Source organism: Heteronotia binoei, chromosome 4, assembly GCF_032191835.1.
Source record: "Heteronotia binoei isolate CCM8104 ecotype False Entrance Well chromosome 4, APGP_CSIRO_Hbin_v1, whole genome shotgun sequence".
Classification (NCBI taxonomy): Eukaryota; Metazoa; Chordata; class Lepidosauria; order Squamata; family Gekkonidae; genus Heteronotia; species Heteronotia binoei.
This window is the reverse complement of record NC_083226.1, coordinates 183,561,179-183,583,957: the sequence shown is the minus strand read 5'-3', so window position 1 is coordinate 183,583,957 and position 22,779 is coordinate 183,561,179. Positions and strand designations below refer to the sequence as shown.

At 49.7% G+C, this 22,779-nt stretch overlaps 1 protein-coding gene across 1 annotated transcript in view; it reads right to left on the bottom strand.

Annotated features, from left to right (window-relative positions):
- CNTFR (ciliary neurotrophic factor receptor) overlaps positions 1-22,779 on the bottom strand; it is a 761,181-nt gene that overhangs the window by 316,947 nt on the left and 421,455 nt on the right. Inside the window, exon 3 of the mRNA XM_060236258.1 lies at positions 19,067-19,148. Within this exon, the coding sequence (XP_060092241.1) occupies positions 19,067-19,148 (82 nt within the window). The remainder of the gene's footprint in view (positions 1-19,066; positions 19,149-22,779) is intronic.

The window sequence follows — 22,779 nt, the reverse complement described above, 5'->3', positions numbered from 1 at the left end:
TACCGGTGGCATCTCCTCCCGCACCCAGGGACACCCTTGGCTTCCTCACCGCTGGTCTTGAGAAAACTGGTTGAAACCATTGTCATTTGGGCAGAGCTTTGATTTAAACTAATTGACCCCCTCCTGAGTTGATTAGTTGGGCAGTTACTTATATTAGCCTGCTGATTTATTTATCCGCTGGCTGGCTTTCCGCGATAATTCTTTTGCAACCCGCACTGTGACAACACTGCTCTAAATTTGGCCTTTTTGTAAGCTGCTCTTGGGAGGTTCCGAGGACCAAAGACTGGGGTAGGAAAAAATTTAAACAAGGTAAATAAATACAAAAGCCTGGCGAACTCCCCAACCTTCCGCAGCTCTCTCTCTCTCCCCAGTGTGGGCCCCAATCCCAAACCCCTGCGCTTGTGTTTACATTGGCACATTAAAACAAGAGCGACAGCTCCAACTCTACAAGAGCGCACAGGAACAGAATGCGGTTTTGGGCACAGAATTTTGCTTCTTGGGACTTTTTTTTTCCCTTTTCTTTTTTGGGAATGATAACAAAACAGCAAGTTTCAAGCCCTAACGGAGCGATGCTGGCTGAAATCGCCGGTTGTGGCTGGCCAGTGTTGCAGGAGTCCAGGAAGAGGACGTGCCCCCCATGCCCCCGCAACACATAGAAAAAGATGATGATATTGGATTTATAAAAAGGTAAAAAGTCCCCTGTGCAAGCATCAGTCGTTTCCAACTCTGGGGTGACGTTGCTTTCACAACGTTTTCACAGCAGGCTTTTTACAGGGTGGTTTGCCCTTGCCTTCCCCAGTCATCTACCCTTTCCCCCCAGCAAGCTGGGGACTCATTTTTCCAACCTCGGAAGGATGGAAGGCTGTCCACCTGGAGCCGGCTACCTGAAACCAGCTTCCGCTGGGATTGAACTCAGGTCGTGAGCAGAGCAGAGGATTTATATCCTGCCCTATACTCTGAATCTCAGAGTCTCAAAGCGGCTCACAGTCTCCTTTACCTTCCTCCCCCCTCCTGCAACAGACACCCTGTGAGGTAGGTGGGGCTGAGAGAGCTCTTACAGCAGCGGCCCTTTCAAGAACGACTCCTATGAAAGCTCTGGCTGACCCAGGGCCATTCCAGCAGGTGCAAGTGGAGGAGTGGGGAATCAAACCCAGTTCTCCCAGATAATAGTCTGTGCGCTTAACCACTACACCAAACTGGCTCTCACCAAACTTTAGCATAACAAAGCTCCATAAACCAGTAAAAATAAAAATGGCAACCGTTCTTATTGCAAAGAAGAGGAAGGCAAAGCATATAAATGTGGTCAGGTTGCATCATTTACCAGGCGTGTGGAATTTAGACTCTCAGCACAGAACTTGGCGGAATGGTACGCCTCTTGGGCAAAGGCACACAGAGCCAAGAGACACTCGCTGCTATGGCACACACCCCCCCCCATCACGCGAGGCAGGCAGTGGAACTAATTTCTCCTGAACCGCGCCAACAGCAGTGTCCCCATAAAGAAAGTGAAGCGGCACAATTAACTTTCTGCACCTGAGGCTAAAATGCCAGTGCCGCTCACAGCGTTCCAGTGCTGCGGGATCAACGGCCCCGGGATAATGTTGGGATAATCAAATGCCAACATCCCTCCCGTCCCCCCACTCCTCTCGCCCACCATTCACTTCCTGTTGCCCTCTCTGCTCAACACCCCCTCTGCATAGCTCAGGGCCAGTTCAAACTCTGTGGAGGCCCCTAGGCAGTCGAAATCTTGGGAGGCCCCCTCGCAAATGATCTCAGATTTGGAGGCCCTTTGACAAAGCTGCGGGGAAGAGGCAGAGAGAGGCAAACTTTGCAAGTTGGGCAAAGAGGGCTCAGTTTGGTGTAGTGGTGAAGTGTGCGGACTCTTATCTGGCAGAACCGGGTTTGATTCCCCATTCCTCCACTCGCAGCTGCTGGAATGGCCTTGGGTCAGCCATAGCTCTGGCAGAGGTTGTCCTTGAAAGGGAGCTGCTGTGAGAGCCCTCTCCAGCCCCACCTGCCTCACAGGGTGTCTGTTGTGGGGGCGGAAGGGAAAGGAGATTGTGAGCCACTCTGAGACTCTTTGGAGTGGAGGGCGGGATATAAATCCAATATCTTCATCTACCTCACAGGGTGTCTGTTGTGGGGGAGGAAGGGAAAGGAGATTGTGAGCCACTCTGAGACTCTTTGGAGTGGAGGGCGGGATATAAATCCAATATCTGCATCTACCTCACAGGGTGTCTGTTTTGGGGGAGGAAGGGAAAGGAGATTGTGAGACACTCTGAGACTCTTTGGAGTGGAGGGCGGGATATAAATCCAATATCTTCATCTACCTCACAGGGTGTCTGTTGTGGGGGAGGAAGGGAAAGGAGATTGTGAGCCGCTCTGAGACTCTTCGGAGTGGAGGGCGGGATATAAATCCAATATCTTCATCTACCTCACAGGGTGTCTGTTGTGGGGGAGGAAGGGAAAGGAGATTGTGAGCCGCTCTGGGACTGGAGTGGAGGGTGGGATATGAATCCAATATCTTCATCTACCTCACAGGGTGACTGTTGTGGGCAGGAAGGGAAAGGAGATTGTGAGCCGCTCTGAGACACTTCGGAGTGGAGGGCGGGATATGAATCCAATATCTTCATCTACCTCACAGGGTGTCTGTTGTGGGGGAGGAAGGTCAAGGAGATTGTGAGCCGCTCTGAGGCTCTTCGGAGTGGAGGGCGGGATATAAATCCAATATCTTCATCTACCTCACAGGGTGTCTGTTGTGGGTGAGGAAGGGAAAGGAGATTGTGAGCCGCTCTGTGACTCTTCGGAGTGGAAGGCGGGATATAAATCCAATATCTTCTTCTTCTTGCTGGCTGCGTGTGCAGGCTGGGAGGGCTTCAAGCAGAGGAAAAACCGGGGGGGGGGGGAAGCTGGCCCGGGGACCCTAAGGGTGTGGGAGCCCATAGGCCAGTGCTTATTTGGCCTAATTGATAATCTAACCCTGGTTTAGCCTTCCGGGGCTGCTGCCCTCCCCACCCCGTCACCAGCCTCCTGTTCCGCTAGCTGGTGCCAACAGGTCTCCTTGGCGAGAAGTGTCGCTTCAGAGTGAAGGGCTGGACTTGGCCCTTGGACCGGGAGGTGGTGGGCTCTCCTTCCTTGGAGATTTTTCAACAGAGGCTAGATGGCCATCTGACAGCAATGAAGATCCTGTGAAGTTAGGGGAGGTGTTTGTGAGTTTTCTGCATTGTGCAGGGGGTGGACTAGATGACCCTGGAGGCCCCTTCCAACTCTATGATTCTATGAGTTAGAGCAGTTCTTCAGTGGAACAGGCTTCGTGGGGAGGTGGTGGGCTCTCCTTCCTTTGACGTTTTTAAACAGAGGCTAAAAGGCCCTCTGACAGCAATGAAGATCCTGTGAATTTAGGGAGAAGTGTTTGTGAGTTTCCTGCATTGTGCAGGGGGTTGGACTAGATGACCCTAAAGGTCCCTTCCAACTCTATGATTCTATGACTGTGGGCACCACACGCAGTTGCAGCCACCCTCAGTCTTCCCCTGCAAAGAAAATGTCGTGAAAGCGATGTCACCCCAGAGTAGAAAACAACAGGTGCTTGCACAGGGAGCTACCTTTACCTTTACGACAAACAGTGCTGCCCCTAGGCCTACTTGCCCGACGCCCCCACCTGGTCTCCACAGTGCCGTAATGCAGCGCCGTGTTCTGTCACCAACGCCCCCTGGCACGATCTTCTTCCACGTTGTTTGAAGAGCGAGCTGGAGGTGGCTTTCCCCCCCTCACTTCCGGAACTGGAAGCGAGGGAAGGGCAAAACTCCTCCAGTGTGCTCTTCAGACAACTTAGAAGAAGACCAGGCCTTTTGCGAAGTGGGTAAGGCTGAGCCTCATCACTCCTCTGATTGCGCGGGCGGGGGGAGGCGGCGGAGCCCTGGGGAAGGTAAGGGAGGGGGAGGGCTGTGGTGGTGGAGGCGGTGGGGAGACAGACAATTGTCTTGGGCGGGGGGAGCCAAATTCGGCCCCCCCTTCCCGGCATCCTAGGCAATAGCCTAGTGGGTGAGCCGGCCCTGAAGACAGATGCAATCTCTCTCTGTCTCTCTTTGTGCATCCTTTGCCAAAGTAACTAATAACTTATTTTTAAAATTTCACTTCCAAGGGGAAAAAAAATCACATACAAAAATACTGCAAATAGAGATATTATCAGACCAGATTTTGGCAACTGCCAAGCGGATCTTACAATATTTAACAGCACCGAAACCATACTCGCTACCCACTCTGAATCTTCTTCACTTTTTTGATCCAGGGCCACTGATTTTTTGTTTCAAACAATTTTATTAGTAACATATGATAATAAATTTCAATTTCTTACAACATTAATAATTACTTTTTTTTTAATCTATCCCATATATTACTTTCTACCCACCCCTCCCCCCGTTACTTAACCCCCGCCAGTGTTATATACTTAAAATCTTAATATTAAAGGTACCCTTGATTAATAAGAACCAAAATTAATATCCTCCTCCCTCTTGTACTTAGTCATTATCAAAAATTGTCCAATGTCCTTTTATTTTCCACTCTTTTTCTACGTATCTTCTGAACTTTTTCCACTCCATCTTAAGTACTTCTAAATCATAGTCTCTTAAGGTTCTTGTTAGCTTGTCCATTTCACTCCATGTCATAACTTTTACAATCCAATCCCATTTCTCTGGTATTTGTTCTTGCTTCCACAACTGCACATACAATGTCCTAGCAGCTGAGAATAAGTACCAGATTCAAATTCTATCTTCTTTTGGAAATTTTGTAATCCCAACAGAAAAGTCTCTGCAACTTTGTTAAATTTGTATCCCTAGATCTTAGAAACCTCTTGTTGAATCATCTGGCAATACTTTTTCACTCTTTCACAAGTCCACCACATATGGTAGAAAGAACCTTCATGTTTTTTACATTTCCAACATCTGTCTGGCATCTTATTGTTCATCTGTGCAACTTCTCTCTGGAGATCCCTCGGGATTCCCTTTCAGCCAAGGTAAGTCTCCTCAAAGTATCTGTGCATATCTTGGACAATTCTCTAGCTGAGAAATGTAGGCAGAAGGCATTAATTTGCCTTTTACTACCCTGAACAGAAGTGCCAGCCTGCCCCCGTTAGGGAAAGCAACTCAGCTCGCCATTTTCCAACCCCGGAAGTCTCAGGGGGCCACTGATTTTTAATCCCCTGAGAGCCTGTTCACTTTCCCAGAGCTGCCTCCAGCTTTCCATTACTTAGCAAAAAGGTCACACACAATAAAACTTCTCTTCATGGAACCGGATGAAGAATTTCAACAGATATGCAGACACAGGAACTATTTGCTTAGTATGCCTCCACCATCACTCATTTTTCAAAACATGTTCACCTCACCGCATAGATCCAAGCGGGCAGCCGTGTTGGTCTGAAACCATAGAACAAATCTTGAGTCCAGGTGGCTCCTTTAAGACCAACAATTTACATCTTTTAGACCAACAATTTAATTCAAGGTATGAGCTTCTGCATGCAGCAGGCACACTTCCTCAGATACATAGACTAGGAAGTTAATGGTTCATATATATATATTTATTTATTTTATTCATTTATTACTTCCTCAGATACATAAGAACATAAGAGAAGCCATGTTGGATCCGGCCAATGGCCCATCCAGTCCAACACTCTGTGTCACACAGTGGGCAAAAAAAATGGACCTCTGCTCCATATTTTTATCTAACCTCCTCTTGAAGCTGGCTATGCTTGTAGCCGCCACCACCTCCTGTGGCAGTGAATTCCACATGTTAATCACCCATTTGGGTGAAGAAGTACTTCCTTTTATCTGTTTTAATCACCCCTTTGGGTGAAGAAGTACTTCCTTTTATTTGTTTTAACCTGACTGCTCAGTAATTTCATCGAATGCCCGCGAGTTCACTGCCACAGGAGGTGGTGGCGGCTACAAGCATAGCCAGCTTTAAGAGGGGATTGGATAAAAATATGGAGCAGAGGTCCATCAGTGGCTATTAGCCACAGTATGTATATATGTGTGTGTATGTGTGTGTTGCCACACACATACATACACACACACATATATATTGGCCACTGTGTGACACAGAGTGTTGGACTTGATGGGCCATTAGCCTGATCCAACAGGGCTTCTCTTATGTTCTTATGAGTTTCTGGGCTTGCACACGAGTTCTTGTATTGTGAGAAAGGGAGAAAAGGACTTCTTTCTCTACTTTCTCCATCCTGCCTCAACAGATCCCTATGGAGTGCCTCACAATCCTCTCTGGTTCTTACCACCCTGAACAATTTAGTGTCATCCGCAAACTTGGCCACTTGTCCTTCTGTAATTTGCAAAAACACCAATCGGCAGGGAACTTTATTACCCTTGACATTTTCAATGAATTATCTACCACAACCCCAAGATCTCTCTCTTGGTCAGTCTCTGCCAGTTCACACCCCATTCTCCAGCCTCAGGGAGTCACCCAGAGGTGCTGACCTCCGAAACAGGAATCTGCAAATGAGCCTCTGCTTCCTTTTCCTACCCAGGTGATGCCTCCTCTACTGGTAAAAGAACCCCAAAGCAGCATGTGGGGCGCATGGCATAAAAGGATGCCACTTGTTGTAGGTCACTCTGTGCTGAGTGACAGCATGGATTCGTCAGCGGAAGAGTTGCCTGCAGCTGAAAACAAAGTGCCAGGAGCTGCAGTTCCTGAAATGCTTCTTTGAGCAGTAACAGAAACTCTCCCCACCATGTTTGTTCTCTTTCTGGCTCAACTGGCAGAGTGAATTATTGTTGATCCCACCACGGTCCAGCTACTCTGCTCCATCAGCTTCTGCTGCAGCAGCTTCTATTGGGGGAGTGGCTGTTTCTTTCCTGAGCCTCTCAGCAGTAGTGGTGCCGGCCTTTGGTCCCCTGCAGGGGAGTCTTCCTTCCTCAGAGCCAGTTTGGTGTTGTGGTTAGGAGTGCGGACTCTAATCTGGGAGAACCGGGTTTGATTCCCCACTCCTCCACGTGCACCTTTGGTCAATGGAAGAGGCTTCCTCAAGAGGTGGTTGGCACTCCTTCTTTGGAGGTTTTAAAGAACTTAAGAGAAGCCATGTTGGATCAGGCCAATGGCCCACCCAGTCCAACACTCTGTGTCACATAAGAACATAAGAGAAGCCCTGTTGGATCAGGCCAATGGCCCACCCAGTCCAACACTCTGTGTCACAGAAGAACATAAGAGAAGCCATGTTGGATCAGGCCAATGGCCCATCCAGTCCAACACTCTGTGTCACATAAGAACATAAGAGAAGCCATGTTGGATCAGGCCAGTGGCCCATCCAGTCCAACACTCTGTGTCACATAAGAACAGAAGAGAAGCCCTGTTGGATCAGGCCAATGGCCCACCCAGTCCAACACTCTGTGTCACATAAGAACATAAGAGAAGCCCTGTTGGATCAGGCCAGTGGCCCCTCCAGTCCAACACTCTGTGTCACAAAAGAACATAAGAGAAGCCCTGTTGGATCAGGCCAGTGGCCCCTCCAGTCCAACATTCTGTGTCACATAAGAACAGAAGAGAAGCCCTGTTGGATCAGGCCAGTGGCCCATCCAGTCCAACACTCTGTGTCACAGAAGAACATAAGAGAACCATGTTGGATCAGCCCAATGGCCCATCCAGTCCAACACTCTGTGTCACACAGTGGCCAACCCCCCCAGGTGCCCTCAGGAGGTCCACCAGTGGGGCCAGGACACTAGAAGTCCTCCCACTGTGCCCCCAAGCACCCAGAATACAGAGCATCACTGCCCCAGACATAAGAACATAAGAGAAGCCCTGTTGGATCAGGCCAGTGGCCCATCCAGTCCAACACTCTGTGTCACAAAACCCCCCAGGTGCCCTCAGGAGGTCCATCAGAGGGGCCAGGACACTAGAAGTCCTCCCACTGTGTCCCCCCAAGCACCCAGAAGACAGGGCATCACTGCCCCATATAGAGAGTTCCAACAATAGAGAGTTCCAACAATATCCTGTGGTTAATAGCCACTGATGGACCACTGCTGCAGATGTTGATCCAATCCCCTCTTGAAGCTGCCTCTGTTTGTAGCCACCACCACCTCCTGCGGCAGTGAATTCCACATGTTAATCATTCTTTGGGTGAAGGACTTCCTTTTACCAGTTCTAACCCAACTGCTAAGCAATTTCATTGAATGCCCACGAGTTCTTGTACTGTGAGAAAGGGAGAAAAGGACTTCTTTCTCTACCTTCTCTATCCCATGCAGAATCTTGTTAACCTTTTTTCAAATAGAAGTTGGATGACCATCTGGCAACAATGTTGATTCTGTGAATTTAGGCAGATCACAGGAAGGAGGACAGGAAGAGAATCAATGCTTAGTTTTCATGGCCCTTTCTTACAAGCCCAGGGAAATGCTGTTTGCCACTTTGGGGTCAGGCAGCTGAGCAGGATTTGAACCCACGTCTCCCCCTGGGCATTCTCCAACACTTCTCTCTTGCTCCTTCCTATATTCAACCTACCATGTTGCTTCTCCCTGTAGAGCAAGCAAAGCAGAAATATTCCCTCTCATGGAAAGTGTCTCCATTTATTTATTTATTTGATTTTTAGCCCGCCCTTCCCGTAGAACAGGCTCAGGGTGGGTGACATCATAAATTCTCTGGTCACCTGTTTACATAGCAACCATTTTCATTTCATGGCCGGTTCTCCTGCACCAAACAGGAGACCAAACATCCCCACCTGGGCCTATATCACCAGGTGTTGGGGCCAAGTTTAGTCTGGGAAGCCATCTCCAGATCATCAGCACCCCACCCTCTAGCACAGGGGCGTCAAACAGTGGGGCCCTTGGATGACCATGGGGTAAAAGGATTACTGAAGGAGGATGGGGAAATGGCTGAGAAGCTGAATGCATTTTTTGCCTCCGTCTTCACCGTGGAAGATGAGAAGTGTTTGCCCGCCCCAGAACCACTAATATTGGAAGGGGTGTTGAAAGACCTGAGTCAGATTGAGGTGACAAAAGAGGAGGTCCTACAACTGATAGACAAATTAAAAACTAATAAGTCACCGGGTCCGGATGGCATACATCCGAGAGTTCTGAAAGAACTCAAAGTTGAACTTGTGGATCTTCTAACAAAAATCTGTAATCTTTCATTGAAATCTGCCTCCGTTCCTGAGGACTGGAAGGTAGCAAATGTCACCCCCATCTTTAAAAAGGGTTCCAGAGGAGATCCGGGAAATTACAGGCCAGTCAGTCTGACTTCAGTACCGGGAAAGTTGGTAGAAACCATTATCAAGGACAGAATGAGTAGGCACATTGATGAACACGGGTTATTGAGGAAGACTCAGCATGGGTTCTGCAAGGGAAGATCTTGCCTCACTAACCTGTTACATTTCTTTGAGGGGGTGAACAAACATGTGGACAAAGGAGACCCGATAGATGTTGTTTACCTTGACTTCCAGAAAGCTTTTGATAAAGTTCCTCATCAAAGGCTCCTTAGAAAGCTTGAGAGTCATGGAGTAAAAGGACAGGTCCTCTTGTGGATCAAAAACTGGCTGAGTAATAGGAAGCAGAGAGTGAGTATAAATGGGCAGTCTTCGCAGTGGAGGACGGTAAGCAGTGGGGTGCCGCAGGGCTCGGTACTGGGTCCCATCCTCTTTAACTTGTTCATAAATGATTTAGAGTTGGGAGTGAGCAGTGAAGTGGCCAAATTTGCGGATGACACTAAATTGTTCAGGGTGGTGAGAACCAGAGAGGATTGTGAGGAACTCCAAAGGGATCTGTTGAGGCTGGGTGAGTGGGCGTCAACGTGGCAGATGCGGTTCAATGTGGCCAAGTGCAAAGTAATGCACATTGGGGCCAAGAATCCCAGCTACAAATACAAGTTGATGGGGTGTGAACTGGCAGAGACAGACCAAGAGAGAGATCTTGGGGTCATGGTAGATAATTCACTGAAAATGTCAAGACAGTGTGCGTTTGCAATAAAAAAGGCCAACGCCATGCTGGGAATTATTAGGAAGGGAATTGAAAACAAATCAGCCAGTATCATAATGCCTCTGTATAAATCGATGGTGCGGTCTCATTTGGAGTACTGTGTGCAGTTCTGGTCGCCGCACCTCAAAAAGGATATTATAGCATTGGAGAAAGTTCAGAAAAGGGCAACTAAAATGATTAAAGGGCTGGAACACCTTCCCTATGAAGAAAGGTTGAAACGCTTAGGGCTCTTTAGCTTGGAGAAACGTCGACTGAGGGGTGACATGATAGAAGTTTACAAGATAATGCATGGGATGGAGAAAGTAGAGAAAGAAGTACTTTTCTCCCTTTCTCACAATACAAGAACTCGTGGGCATTCGATGAAATTGCTGAGCAGAAAGGTTAAAACGGATAAAAGGAAGTACTTTTTCACCCAAAGGGTGATTAACATGTGGAATTCACTGCCACAGGAGGTGGTGGCGTCCACAAGCATAGCCACCTTCAAGAAGGGGTTAGATAAAAATATGGAGCAGAGGTCCATCAGTGGCTATTAGCCACAGTGTGTGTGTGTATATATATATATATATATATATATATATATATATTTGGCCGCTGTGTGACACAGAATGTTGGACTGGATGGGCCATTGGCCTGATCTAACATGGCTTCTCTTATGTTCTTAAACATGCAGTTTGGGGGCCGAATCAGTCCCCCGGAGGGCTCCTATCAGCCTCCCAAGCAACTGGCTGTCATCTGCTTCCTTCTTCCTATATCTTGCTTCCTTCTGCATAACAGCTTGCTTTGCCAGGTTTGCTCAATCGTACTGGAGCTACAGAGCAAAACCTCCATTTTATCCATTTGCTGAGGCTCCTCACTTGGGGAGGAAGTGGGGGAGGAATAGCTTGGTGCCAGTTTGGTGTAGTGGTTAAGTGTGTGGTCTCTTATCTGGGAGAACCGGGTTTGATTCCGCACTCCTCCGCTTGCACCTGCTGGAATGGCCTTGGGTTAGCAATAGTTATTGCAGGAATTGTCCTTGAACGGGCAGCTGTTGTGAGGGCCCTCTCAGCCCCACCCACCTCACAGGGTGTCTGTTGTGAGGGGAGAAGATATAGGAAATTGTAAGCCGCTCTGAGTCTCTGATCCAGAGAGAAGGGCGGGGTATAAATCTGCAATTCTTCTTTTTCTTCTTGCTTTGCCAGGCTCTCTCAATTGCTCAGCAGAGCTACTGAGCCAAGCCTCTCTTCCTTCTATTGGCTGAGGCTCCCCCCATCCCCTGGGGAAGGAAGGAAAGAGTCAGAGCTTCCTTTGCCCAGTTCCAAGGATCCCATGGGAGAAATACAAAGAAAGCAATGACCAATGGATGCTAAATATTTAAGCATGTTTTAAGGTGCTTTTTTTTTCAAATTGTGTTTGTCTGTTTTCTTTATAAAATTTATATCTCTGTCGCCTAATCTTCAAAAGGTACACACACGGCCCGGCCCAACAAGGTCTCGTTTATGTCAGATCCGGCCCCCATAACAAATGAGTTCGACACCCCTGTTTTAACACTTGCCTGGTTCCAGAGCATCCAGAGACGGATGACTCTCTAAGACACAGCAGGTTTTTTGGTGTCAAGAAAGGCACAGAAAGACCAAAGAGTCCACTGAGGTCCTTCGTTCAGGGCGCTGTCAGGATGCTCCTTGGCTTGTTTAATTCCAATTGAGAGAGCCCAAATTAAAAAAAAAGAAAGAATTCAATCCAAGGTAGACTAAGACTTTCTTCTGCAGACTTAGCGATGCAAAAGAGCTGCTGAAATGGAGGCTGAGAGCCACGCAGTGGTTGGAGTGGTTGCGGGGGGTTGGGGGGGGACACATCAGCTGGGAAGCCGGCTGGCTGTCAAAGGTGTCATCCTGCCCCCAGTGCAATCAGCCTTTGCAAATGGGGCTGCTTTCCCAGGGGGCTTTGCAGCAGAACTGATTGCCCGAGATTAGCACCCGGAGAAGGAGGGAGACGGAAGGGCAAAGTGAAAACCTCCCTCCTTCTGCCGGGTAATGATTGAGGCTAATTGCTCTGTGCTGGTTACTAAGCTACGGGATTGCAGCGGCTCGGACACCCGTCAATACGTTAACCTCTGCATGCGGCCCGAACGGGAGCATTCATTTCCGAGGGTGTTTATCTCCCTCCCTGTCTAGTCTCTGCGGCGAAAACATAATTATTATTTAAACGCGCATTAATTCGGCAAAGGTGTTGATCAATAGCAGAGAATTTAAAAATAGAGAAGTCAGGAAGCAAGTTGGGAGGCACGGGAAAGATCCAGGAGAACTCAATTATGGAGACGGAGAGGCAGGGAGCGAGCTGGAGATGCGGGGAAATGGCAAAGAGATGCCCAAGCGGGGGCTCTGCGGAGGTCCAAGACATTAGAAGTAGGGATGCCACCCACCAGGTGGGATCCGGGCATCCCCCTATGAATTATAACTCCTCTACAGACTACAGAGATCGGTTTCCCTGGAGAAAATGGCTCCTCAGGAGGGTGGATTCCTTGTACCCCACTGAAGAAGACAACAAGATTGGATCCTTTCACTACCCAAAGGAGCCTCAGAGCCACTTACAATCTTCTTTCCCTTCCCCTCCCCACAACAGACACCCTGTGAAGCAGGGAAGAATGTAAGAACGTAAGAGACGCCATGTTGGATCTGGCCAATGGCCCCTCCAGTCCAACACTCTGTGTCACATAAGAACATAAGAGAAGCCCTGTTGGATCAGGCCAGTGGCCCATCCAGTCCAACACTCTGTGTCACATAAGAACATAAGAGACGCCATGTTGGATCTGGCCAATGGCCCATCCAGTCCAACACTCTGTGTCACATAAGAACATAAGAGAAGCCCTGTTGGATCAGGCCAGTGGCCCATCCAGTCCAACACTCTGTGTCACATAAGAGAAGCCCTGTTGGATCAGGCCAATGGCCCATCCAGTCCAACACTCTGTGTCACATAAGAACATAAGAGAAGCCATGTTGGATCAGGCCAGTGGCCCCTCCAGTCCTACACTCTGTGTCACATGGTGGCGAAAATATCCAGGTGCCATCAGGAGGTCCATCAGTGGACACTAGAAAATATCAGTGGATACTAGAAAATATCCAGGTGCCATCAGGAGGTCCATCAGGACACTAGAAGCCCTTCCACTGTTGCCCTCACGCCCCCCCCAAACACCAAGAAGACAGAGCATCACTGCCCCAGAAAGAAGAACGTAAGAGAAGCCATGTTGGATCAGGCCAATGGCCCATCCAGTCCAACACTCTGTGTCACACAGTGGCCAAAAACCCCAGGTGCCATTAGAAGGTCCATCAGTGGGGCCAGGACACTAGAAGGCCTCCCACTGTGCCCCCTCAAGCACCAAGAAGACAGAGCATCACTGCCCCAGACAGAAGAACGTAAGAGAAGCCATGTTGGATCAGGCCAATGGCCCATCTAGTCCCACACTCTGTGTCACACAGTAGCCAAAACCCCAAGGTGCCATCCGGAGATCCATCAGAGGGGCCAGGACACTAAAGCCCTCCCACTGTTGCCTCCCCCCCCCACCAAGCACCAAGAATACAGAGCATCACTGCCCCAGACATAACAACATAAGAGAAGCCATGTTGGGTCAGGCCAATGGCCCATCCAGTCCAATACACTGTGTCACACAGTGGCCAAAATAACCAGGTGCCATCAGGAGTTCCACCAGTGGGGCCAGGACAATAGAAGCCCTCCCACTGTTGCCCTCCCCCAAGGACCAAGAATACAGAGCATCACTGCCTCAAACACAAGAACATAAGAGAAGCCATGTTGGGTCAGGCCAATGGCCCATCCAGTCCAACACACTGTGTCACACAGTGGCCAAAATATCCAGTTGCCATTAGGAGGTCCATCAGTGGGGCCAGGACACTAGAAGCCCTTCCACTGTTGCCCCCCCCCCCCCAAGCACCAAGAAGACAGAGCGTCCCTGCCCCAGAAAGAAGAACATAAGAGAAGCCATGTTGGATCAGGCCAATGGCCCATCCAGTCCAACACTCTGTGTCACACAGGGGCCAAAAAACCCAAGTGCCATCACGAGGTCCATCAGTGAGGCCAGGAAGACACTTGAAGCCCTTCCACCCCTCCCTAGCACCAAGTATAAAGAGTATCACTGCTCCAGACAGAGAGTTCCATCAATACCCATAGTGGCTAATAGCCACTGATGGACCTCTGCTCCATATATAGCCACTGATGGACCTCTGCTGAGAGAGCTCTAACAGAAACTGCTCTCGAGAGAACAGCTCTGACAGAATTATATCTGAATCAAGGTCACTTCAGCAGCTGCAAGTGGAGGAGTGGGGAATCAAACCTCGTTCTCCCAGATAAGAGTCCACGCACTTCACTACTGCCCCCAACTGGCTCTCTGTCCTCCCTGAGGTCACTGTCTTCTCCAAACCTCCACTTGCTTCTCAAACTGGACCTGGCAAACCTCCCCTTCCCCATCCCCTGCTGGTGGCAAGGAGAGACCTGACAACCCTAGCACTCCAAAGGGAGTTCTGGCCATCACATTGAAAGGGACCGCACACCTTTAAAATGCCTTCCCTCCATTGGCAATAATGAAGGATAGGGGCACCTTCTTTTGCGGCTTGTAGAATTGGACCCCCTGGTCCAATCTTTTTGAAACTTGGGAGGGTCTTTTGAGGAGAAGCACTGGAGGCTACGCTACAATTAATATATATACCGTTCTCCCCACTGAAGGCAGGCTCAGGGTGCCTCACAGACCAAGGGTCGACACAAGCACGTTCGTGTGACCGATAAGATAAAAACATAACACATAAAAACAATTTAAAAACACTTACATTTGCTACTATCACGATTTCAGGCAGCGATTAAATTCTGGCGGTTAGCTGTACTCCGAGGTCTCAGGATTGCCACAGTAGGTGGTGTTCTTATGAGAGCCAGTTTGGTGTAGTGGTTAAGTGCACAGGCTCTTATATGGGAGAACCGGGTTTGATTCCCCACTCCTCCACTTGCAGCTGCTGGAATGGCCTTGGGTCAGCCATAGCTCTGGCAGAGGTTGTCCTTGAAAGGGCAGCTGCCAGGAGAGCCCTCTCCAGCCCCACCCACCTCACAGGGTGTCTGTTGTGGGGGAGGAAGGGAAAGGAGATTGTGAGCCTCTCTGAGACTCTTTGGAGTGGAGGGCGGGATATAAATCCAATATCTTCATCTACCTCACAGGGTGTCTGTTGTGGGGGAGGAAGGGAAAGGAGATTGTGAGCCACTCTGAGACTCTTCGGAGTGGAGGGCGGGATATAAATCCAATATCTTCATCTACCTCACAGGTTGTCTGTTGTGGGGGAGAAAGGGAAAGGAGATTGTGAGCCTCTCTGAGACTCTTCCGAGTGGAGGGCGGGATATAAATCCAATATCTTCATGTACCTCACAGGGTGTCTGTTGTGGGGGAGGAAGGGAAAGGAGATTGTGAGCCCCTCTGAGACTCTTCGGAGTGGAGGGCGGGATATAAATCCAATATCTTCATCTACCTCACAGGTTGTCTGTTGTGGGGGAGAAAGGGAAAGGAGATTGTGAGCCTCTCTGAGACTCTTTGGAGTGGAGGGAGGGATATAAATCCAATATCTTCATCTACCTCACAGGGTGTCTGTTGTGGGGGAGGAAGGGAAAGGAGATTGTGAGCCGCTCTGAGACTCTTCCGAGTGGAGGGCGGGATATAAATCCAATATCTTCATGTACCTCACAGGGTGTCTGTTGTGGGGGAGGAAGGGAAAGGAGATTGTGAGCCCCTCTGAGACTCTTCGGAGTGGAGGGCGGGGTATAAATCCAATATCTTCATCTACCTCACAGGGTGTCTGTTGTCGGGGAGGAAGGGAAAGGAGATTGTGAGCCGCTCTGAGACTCTTCGGAGTGGAGGGCGGGATATAAATCCAGTATCTTCATCTACCTCACAGGGTGTCTGTTGTCGGGGAGGAAGGGAAAGGAGATTGTGAGCCGCTCTGAGACTCTTCGGAGTGTAGGGCGGGGTATAAATCCAATATCTTCATCTACCTCACAGGGTGTCTGCTGTGGGGGAGGAAGGGAAAAGAGATTGGGAGCCGCTCTGAGACTCTTCGGAGTGGAGGGCGGGATATAAATCCAATATCTTCATCTACCTCACAGGGTGTCTGTTGTGGGGGAGGAAGGGAAAGGAGATTGTGAGCAGCGACTCAGATAGAGGACCTCCATCTTCGTCGGATTTAATTTCAGTCTACTCAGCCAGCGGTACTCCACCACAGCTTGCAATGCTGCGGATAGATCTTCCGGGGTGGAGTTGGACTGGCTGCTCATCATCAGATAGAGAAAAAGAATATATTGGCTTTATATCCCACCCTCCACTCCAAATAGCCTCAGAGCGCTCACAATCTCCTTTACCTCCCTCCCCCCCTACAACAGACATCCTGTGAGGTAGATGAAGATATTGGATTTATATCCTGCCCTCCACTCCGAAGAGTCTCAGAGCGCCTCACAATCTCCTTTACCTTCCTCCCCCACAGCAGACACTCTGTGAGGTGGGTGGGGCTGAGAGGGCTCTCCCAGCAGCTGCCCTTTCAAGGACAACCTCTGCCAGAGCTCTGGCTGACCCAAGGCCATTCCAGCAGCTGCAAGTGGAGGAGTGGGGAATCAAACCCGGTTCTCCCTGATAAGAGTGCGCACACTTAACCACTGCACCAGACTGGCTCTCACAGAAGCTGCCCTTTCAAGGACAATGTGAGGGCTATGGCTGACCCAAGGCCATTCCAGCAGCTGCAAGTGGAGGAGCGGGGAATCAAACCCGGTTCTCCCAGACAAAGAGTCCGCACACTTAACCACTACACCAAACTGGCTCTCACAGAAGCTGCCCTTTCAAGGACAGTGTGAGGGCTACGGCTGACCCAAGGCCATTTCAGCAGCTGCAAGTGGAGGAGCGGGGAATCAAACCCGGTTCTCCCAGACAAAGAGGCCTCACACTTAACCACTACACCAAACTGGCTCTCACAGAAGCTGCCCTTTCAAGGACAATGTGAGGGCTACGGCTAACCCGAGGCCATTCCAGCAGCTGCAAGTGGAGGAGTGGGGAATCAAACCCGGTTCTCCCAGATAAGTGTGTGCACACTTCACCACTACACCAAACTGGCTCTCCAGCTATAATACGGGTGTTATACGCGTACTGGTGACAACCCAGCCCATACCTCTGGGCAACCTGGGTGAGGAGGCGCATGTAGATGTTGAATAACATCGGAGAAAGAACTGCTCCCTGTGGCACACCACTTATAAGTGGGTGTCGTCGGGATAGTTCGTCTCCTCGCGCCGCCTTCTGTTCCCAGCCCTGGAGGAAGGAGGAAAGCCAGTTCAAGGGCAACCCCTGAATCCCAGCATCGGTGAGGTAACGGGTCAGTAGCTGATGGTCGACCGTGCAGAACACCGCCGACAGGTCTAACAGCATCAGCACTGCCGAGCCACCTCTGTCCAGGTGCCTCCGGAGGTCATCTGTGGGGGCGACCAGATCTGTCTCCATCCCGTGACCCGGACAAAAACCGGATTGATGTGGGTTAAGCATGGAACGTAGAGGGGCTAAAATTGTAAAGACATAGTCCCTACGACCCGCTCCATCCAATATCCTGCCTGCAGCATTCTGTACCCGTCGAGGTTTCCAAACACTGCCCAAGGGCAGCCCCGTGCAGATCCCATTGCAGTAATCCAACCTAGAGGTAAGTCGAGTTTAGAGAAGGCCAGACGGCTCCTTGTTCTGCCCGTCTCTCTTCCTCGCCCCTTCCGAGCTGCCACTCACAGACGATGCTTCAATTCGTCCATCAGACAAGAGGAGACACTGTCATTAGGGCGCCTTGCCAGAGCAGCCTGCCTTCTGGGTCTGCTGAAAGCGTCCCTGCAACCCCGTTTCTCCCCCTTCACCCCACAAGCGCATATTTTAAAAAGTATCCTAAGTCCGAAAGCAAGCCAGAGTCCTTCAAACACGCCCACGTTCATTCCAGTCCACCTGGCCTTGCCCTATTTGTTGTCTTCAGTTCTGTGTTGTGGCCATGAATTCTCCTGTCTCTGCGATCCTGGCAGCTAACAATTTGATCTATGCTCCCGCCCTGTTCTATGGGATGCTGCTTTTCTGAACATGCAATTATGGGGGGAGGGTATGTGCGCATGTAAGTCCTACAAGGAAGGCAGAGCCCACAGGACTGCTGATTTCAGCACACGGGGAGGGCTTCAGCCGATGGCAGAAACAATCCGGGCCGGCCTTCCACTAGGCAAACTAGGCTATTGCTTAGGGTGCCAGCCTTCTGGGGGCACCACATTGTATGCCCCTATGTGACTCGGTGATGTTATCAGCGAGGATGGGGGGGGGGATGCCAGAATTTAGCCTTGTCTAGGGCAGTGGTTCCCAACCGTTTTGGCACCAGGGACTGGTTTTGTGGACGACAGTTTTTCCACAGTTCTGAGGCGGAGGGGATGGTTTCGGGCAATGCTCCCTCTAAGGCGTGGAGTCCTGTGAGCAAAAATTCTGCTTTGTGAGCGACTGGCATTAAAGTTGTGAGCTCCTGCATAAATTAAGTGTCCTCTGGGGCCATTTTTCCTAAGCGAAGACAAAAATGTGTGAGCCAGAGGCTAAAAAAACTGAGCTAGCTCACACTAACTCAGCTTAGCGGGAACACTGGTTTTGGGACGGTACAATGGTGCACTTTATTTCTACTATTACATTGTAATATATAATGAAATAATTATACAACTCACGGCCCGGTTGCAAACAGGCCACGGATCGGTACTGGTCCATGGCCCGGGGTTTGGGGACCATGGGTCTAGGGTGCCAGACAGTCTACGGCTGGCCCTGGGAGTGACCTTTTCCCACCTACCCAGCTCGCAATTCACAATCCCGTTTACTGTGCAAGGGGAGATGGTGCTACACGTGGGCCAGAAAACAATGCATTCCCATGCCTGCTTCACCACCACGTGCTGAGATCTGTGGGAATCCGGATGCCCTTGGGACAGGCAAACAGCCTCTCAGAGATGGACAGACACCCTTGCCGGACAGGTCATGAACAGCCATAGCACTGTCTCCTAGTGAGAGGTTTCTTTGGGGTCCAGGGAATTGAGGAGGGAGAAAGACTTACCTTGCTGACTGTGCCTCTGCGCATACACTACCACCGCTGCGGCAAGCACCACATAGCATGTGGATGGCACGGGGAACGACATCTGCGGGAACAAACAAACAGTGACAGGTTAGGAGAAGCAAATAGGAAAAAGTATCTTCTTCTTATGTCATAGAATCATAGAGTTGGAAGGGACCTCTAGAGTTGGAAGGGACCCCCTGCACAATGCAGGAAACTCACGAACACCTCCCCCTAAATTCACAGAATTCGCATTGCTGTCAGATGGCCATCTAGCCTCTGTTTAAAAACCTCCAAGGAAGGAGAGCCCACCACCTCCCAAGGAGGAAGCCTGTTCCACTGAGGAATCGCTCCAACGGTCAGGAAGTTCATAGAATCATAGAGTTGGAAGGGACTTCTAGGGTCATCTAGTCCAACCACCTGCACAATGCAGGAAACTCACAAACGCCTCCCCCTAAATTCACAGGATCCTCATTGCTGTCAGATGCCAAACTAGAATCCTAGAATCACAGAGTTGGAAGGGACCTCTAGGGTCATCTAGTCCAAACCCCTGCACAATGTCCACAATCTAAAACATCCATTTCCTCCAGGGGAACTGATATCTGCAGTCTGGAGATAAACTATAATTCTGGTAGATCCTCAGGTTGTCAAGCAATGTTTTATCCTTCCATGACTGTCTATGTTTATCTGAATATAACTGCCATGCCTTAAAATGTTACTAACCCTGAACTAAGCTGAGGCACATCAAAGTAGAGAATTAGCCGGTGCCCCTTTCGCGCCTCTTTCGCTTTTACTAACAAATGCAGGAATTTGTTCTTTGAAGATAAAGCCTCCAGGGACAGTTTCCCAGGCCAGTCCTGGGCCCAGGAAGAACCGCAAGGAGATAAAGGAGTTACTGTGTGAATTTTCACATGTGAATCCAGGATTGTTTAGAAATTGTAGCAATGTTTAGAGAACCTTTGATGTGCCACCTTTAAGTATGCATTCCACTGCTACTCTGTATCAGTTCCAATACTTGGCTCAACAGAAGCGCATGGATTATCAATAAACCATACTTTGTTTCAACTCAAGGACTGGTTACTTGGAAATCTGCTTGCTTGACACAGGTCTCATCTGCAGACTGGCATCCCTAGGTTAATGCATAATCAATTCTGTGACTCTCTAAGGTTTCTAGGTGCCCTGGCTACTATTAACAACCAAGTTTGCAAAACAATAACAACTCCTCTTGGACCTCTCAAGCATCTCCTTTACAATGAAGACTTCCCTGGAAAACTCATCAAATGCATGGTTGGGACTATTAACGTATCATGGCTCATGTCAGATGAGGGATGAAGTCAAAAGAAGCATCTTGAAAATTCACAGCCGAGGCAGGATCGGAACCCAGCTCTTCAGCAGAGTTCCCGGCTCACAGTTCCAATTGGGTGCTTTACTTCGACAACTGCAGCAGACCGGTTCCTCGCGGAAGGAAACAGACAGGGCTTCGTCCCACAGGCTGCCAAAGGGATCTGGGGGGTTAGAAACGTGGAAATGCACCATCTTCAGACAACCCCTCTCCCTCGCACACGGATGCTAAACCAGCGGTTCTGTCCAAAGGTTCTACTCATATGGCCTCTCCTCTTGGCTGCCCAGGGATGCCGCTCTTTCAAAAGTGCCCAAGAAGCTGCAAGGGCAAAGCCACATCTGTAACTCCACTGGCACTAAGGTCACCGATTCCTGGTTGGAAAATACCTAGAGATCTGAGGGGGAGATCCTGGGGAAGTGGGGTTTGGGATGGGGAGGGACCTCCACACAATATAATGCCACAGTCCATCTTCAGAAGAAGAAGAAGGAAGCATTTTTCTCCCTTGCTCACAATACAAGAACTCGGGGGCATTCAATGAAATTGTTGAGCAGTCGAGTTAGAACTGATAAAAAGAAGTCCTTCTTCACCCAAAGGCTGATTAACACATGGAATTCACTGCCACAGGAGGTGGCGGCGGCTACAAGCATAGACAGCTTCAAGAGGGGATTGGATAAAAATATGGAGCAGAGGTCCATCAGTGGCTATTAGCCACAGAGTATTGTTGGAACTCTCTGTGTGATGCTCTGTATTCATGATGCTTGGGGGGGGGGCAAAGTGGAAGGGCTTCTAGCCCCACCTCCTGATGGCACTTGGTGGGGGGTGGGGGTTGGCCACTGTGTGACACAGAGTGTTGGACTGGATGGGCCACTGGCCTGATCCAACAGGGCTTCTCTTTTGTTCTTATGGTGGTAGTGATAACAAGTTCTTTATTAAGTACAGCATAGACCTCCACAATAGCCACAGTGCATTGTTAGAACTCTCTGTCTGGGGCAGTGATACTCTGTATTCTTGGTGCTTGGGGGGGCACAGTGGGAGGGATTCTAGCCCCACCTGTGGACCTCCTGATGGCACTTGGTTTTTTTGTGGCCACTGTGTGACACAGAGTGTTGGACTGGATGGGCCATTGGCCTGATCCAACATGGCTTCTTTTATGTTCTTATGTTCTGAAGAAGATGATGATGATGAGGATATTGGATTTATACCCTGCCCTTCTTTCTGAATTAGAGTCTTAGAGTGGCCACGATCTCCTTTATCTTCTTCCCTCACAACAGACACCCCATGAGGCAGGTGGGCCTGAGAGAGCTCTCACAGAAGCTGTCCTTTCAAGGAGGAGGAGAAGAAGAATTGCAGATTTATACCCCGCCCCTCATAGGACAGCTCCTATGAGACCTATAGCTGACCCAAGGCCATTCCAGCAGTTGCAAGTGGAGGACTGGGGAATCAAACCTGGTTCTCCCAGATAAGAGTCTGCATACTTCACATCAAACTTGCTGTCAATGGCGCCATTTTCTCCAGCAGGAGCTGATCTCTGTAGTTTGGAGGTCAGTTATAATTCCAGATCTCCAGGCCCCACCTGGAAGCTGGCAACCCTGTTTCTTGCATGGCGGCAGCTGCTGCCACTATGGGGCACCCTCACCACTGAGAACTGCTATGTGGGGAGGGGACACATGAGATGAGCAGTCAAAAATCTGTCCAGAACTTGCTGCTCCCCTTTCTCACACTCCTCTCCATCACCACTGTGGGGGGCGGAGGGCACCTGAGAACATGAAACCCCATCCGCACGCATCCTGTCATTTCATCTCTTCAAGATAAAAGGCCATGGTGGGGTGAGGAAACACCAGAGGAGTCAGACTTCTTATCCCCCAGGAGTCCCCTACAACGGTCCTCCTAGGCCACCAGCCCCAGCCTCTTTCGGAGACCCTGTCAGCTTTAAGCCCCAGAGAAAAGACGTCATGCTGATATGTGCTTCAGAAAGCTTTACCCCCGGGGTCAGCTGTGCTGCACTCTTGAAAGGGCACCTTTCATCTGATTTAAGTGCCGGCTGTCAAGAGGACAGTGGGAAGAGGCCTGGAGGATTACAAGAAAGCTGGGCAAACCAGCCAGGGGTCTTCGCTCTCTTTCCTCACTAATAATCCTGCATTAATGGTGTTAGATGGTTGCAGATGGTGACTGTAGCCATGAAATTAAAAGACGTTTGCTCCTTGGGAGGACAGCTATGGCGAACCTGGGCAGGAGAATAAAAAGTAGAGACATCACCCTGCCAACAAAAGTCTGCATAGTCAAAGCGATGGTATTCCCAGTAGTCATGTATGGCTGAGAGAGCTGGACCATAAGGAAGGCCGAGCGCAGAAGAATAGATGCTTTTGAGCTGTGG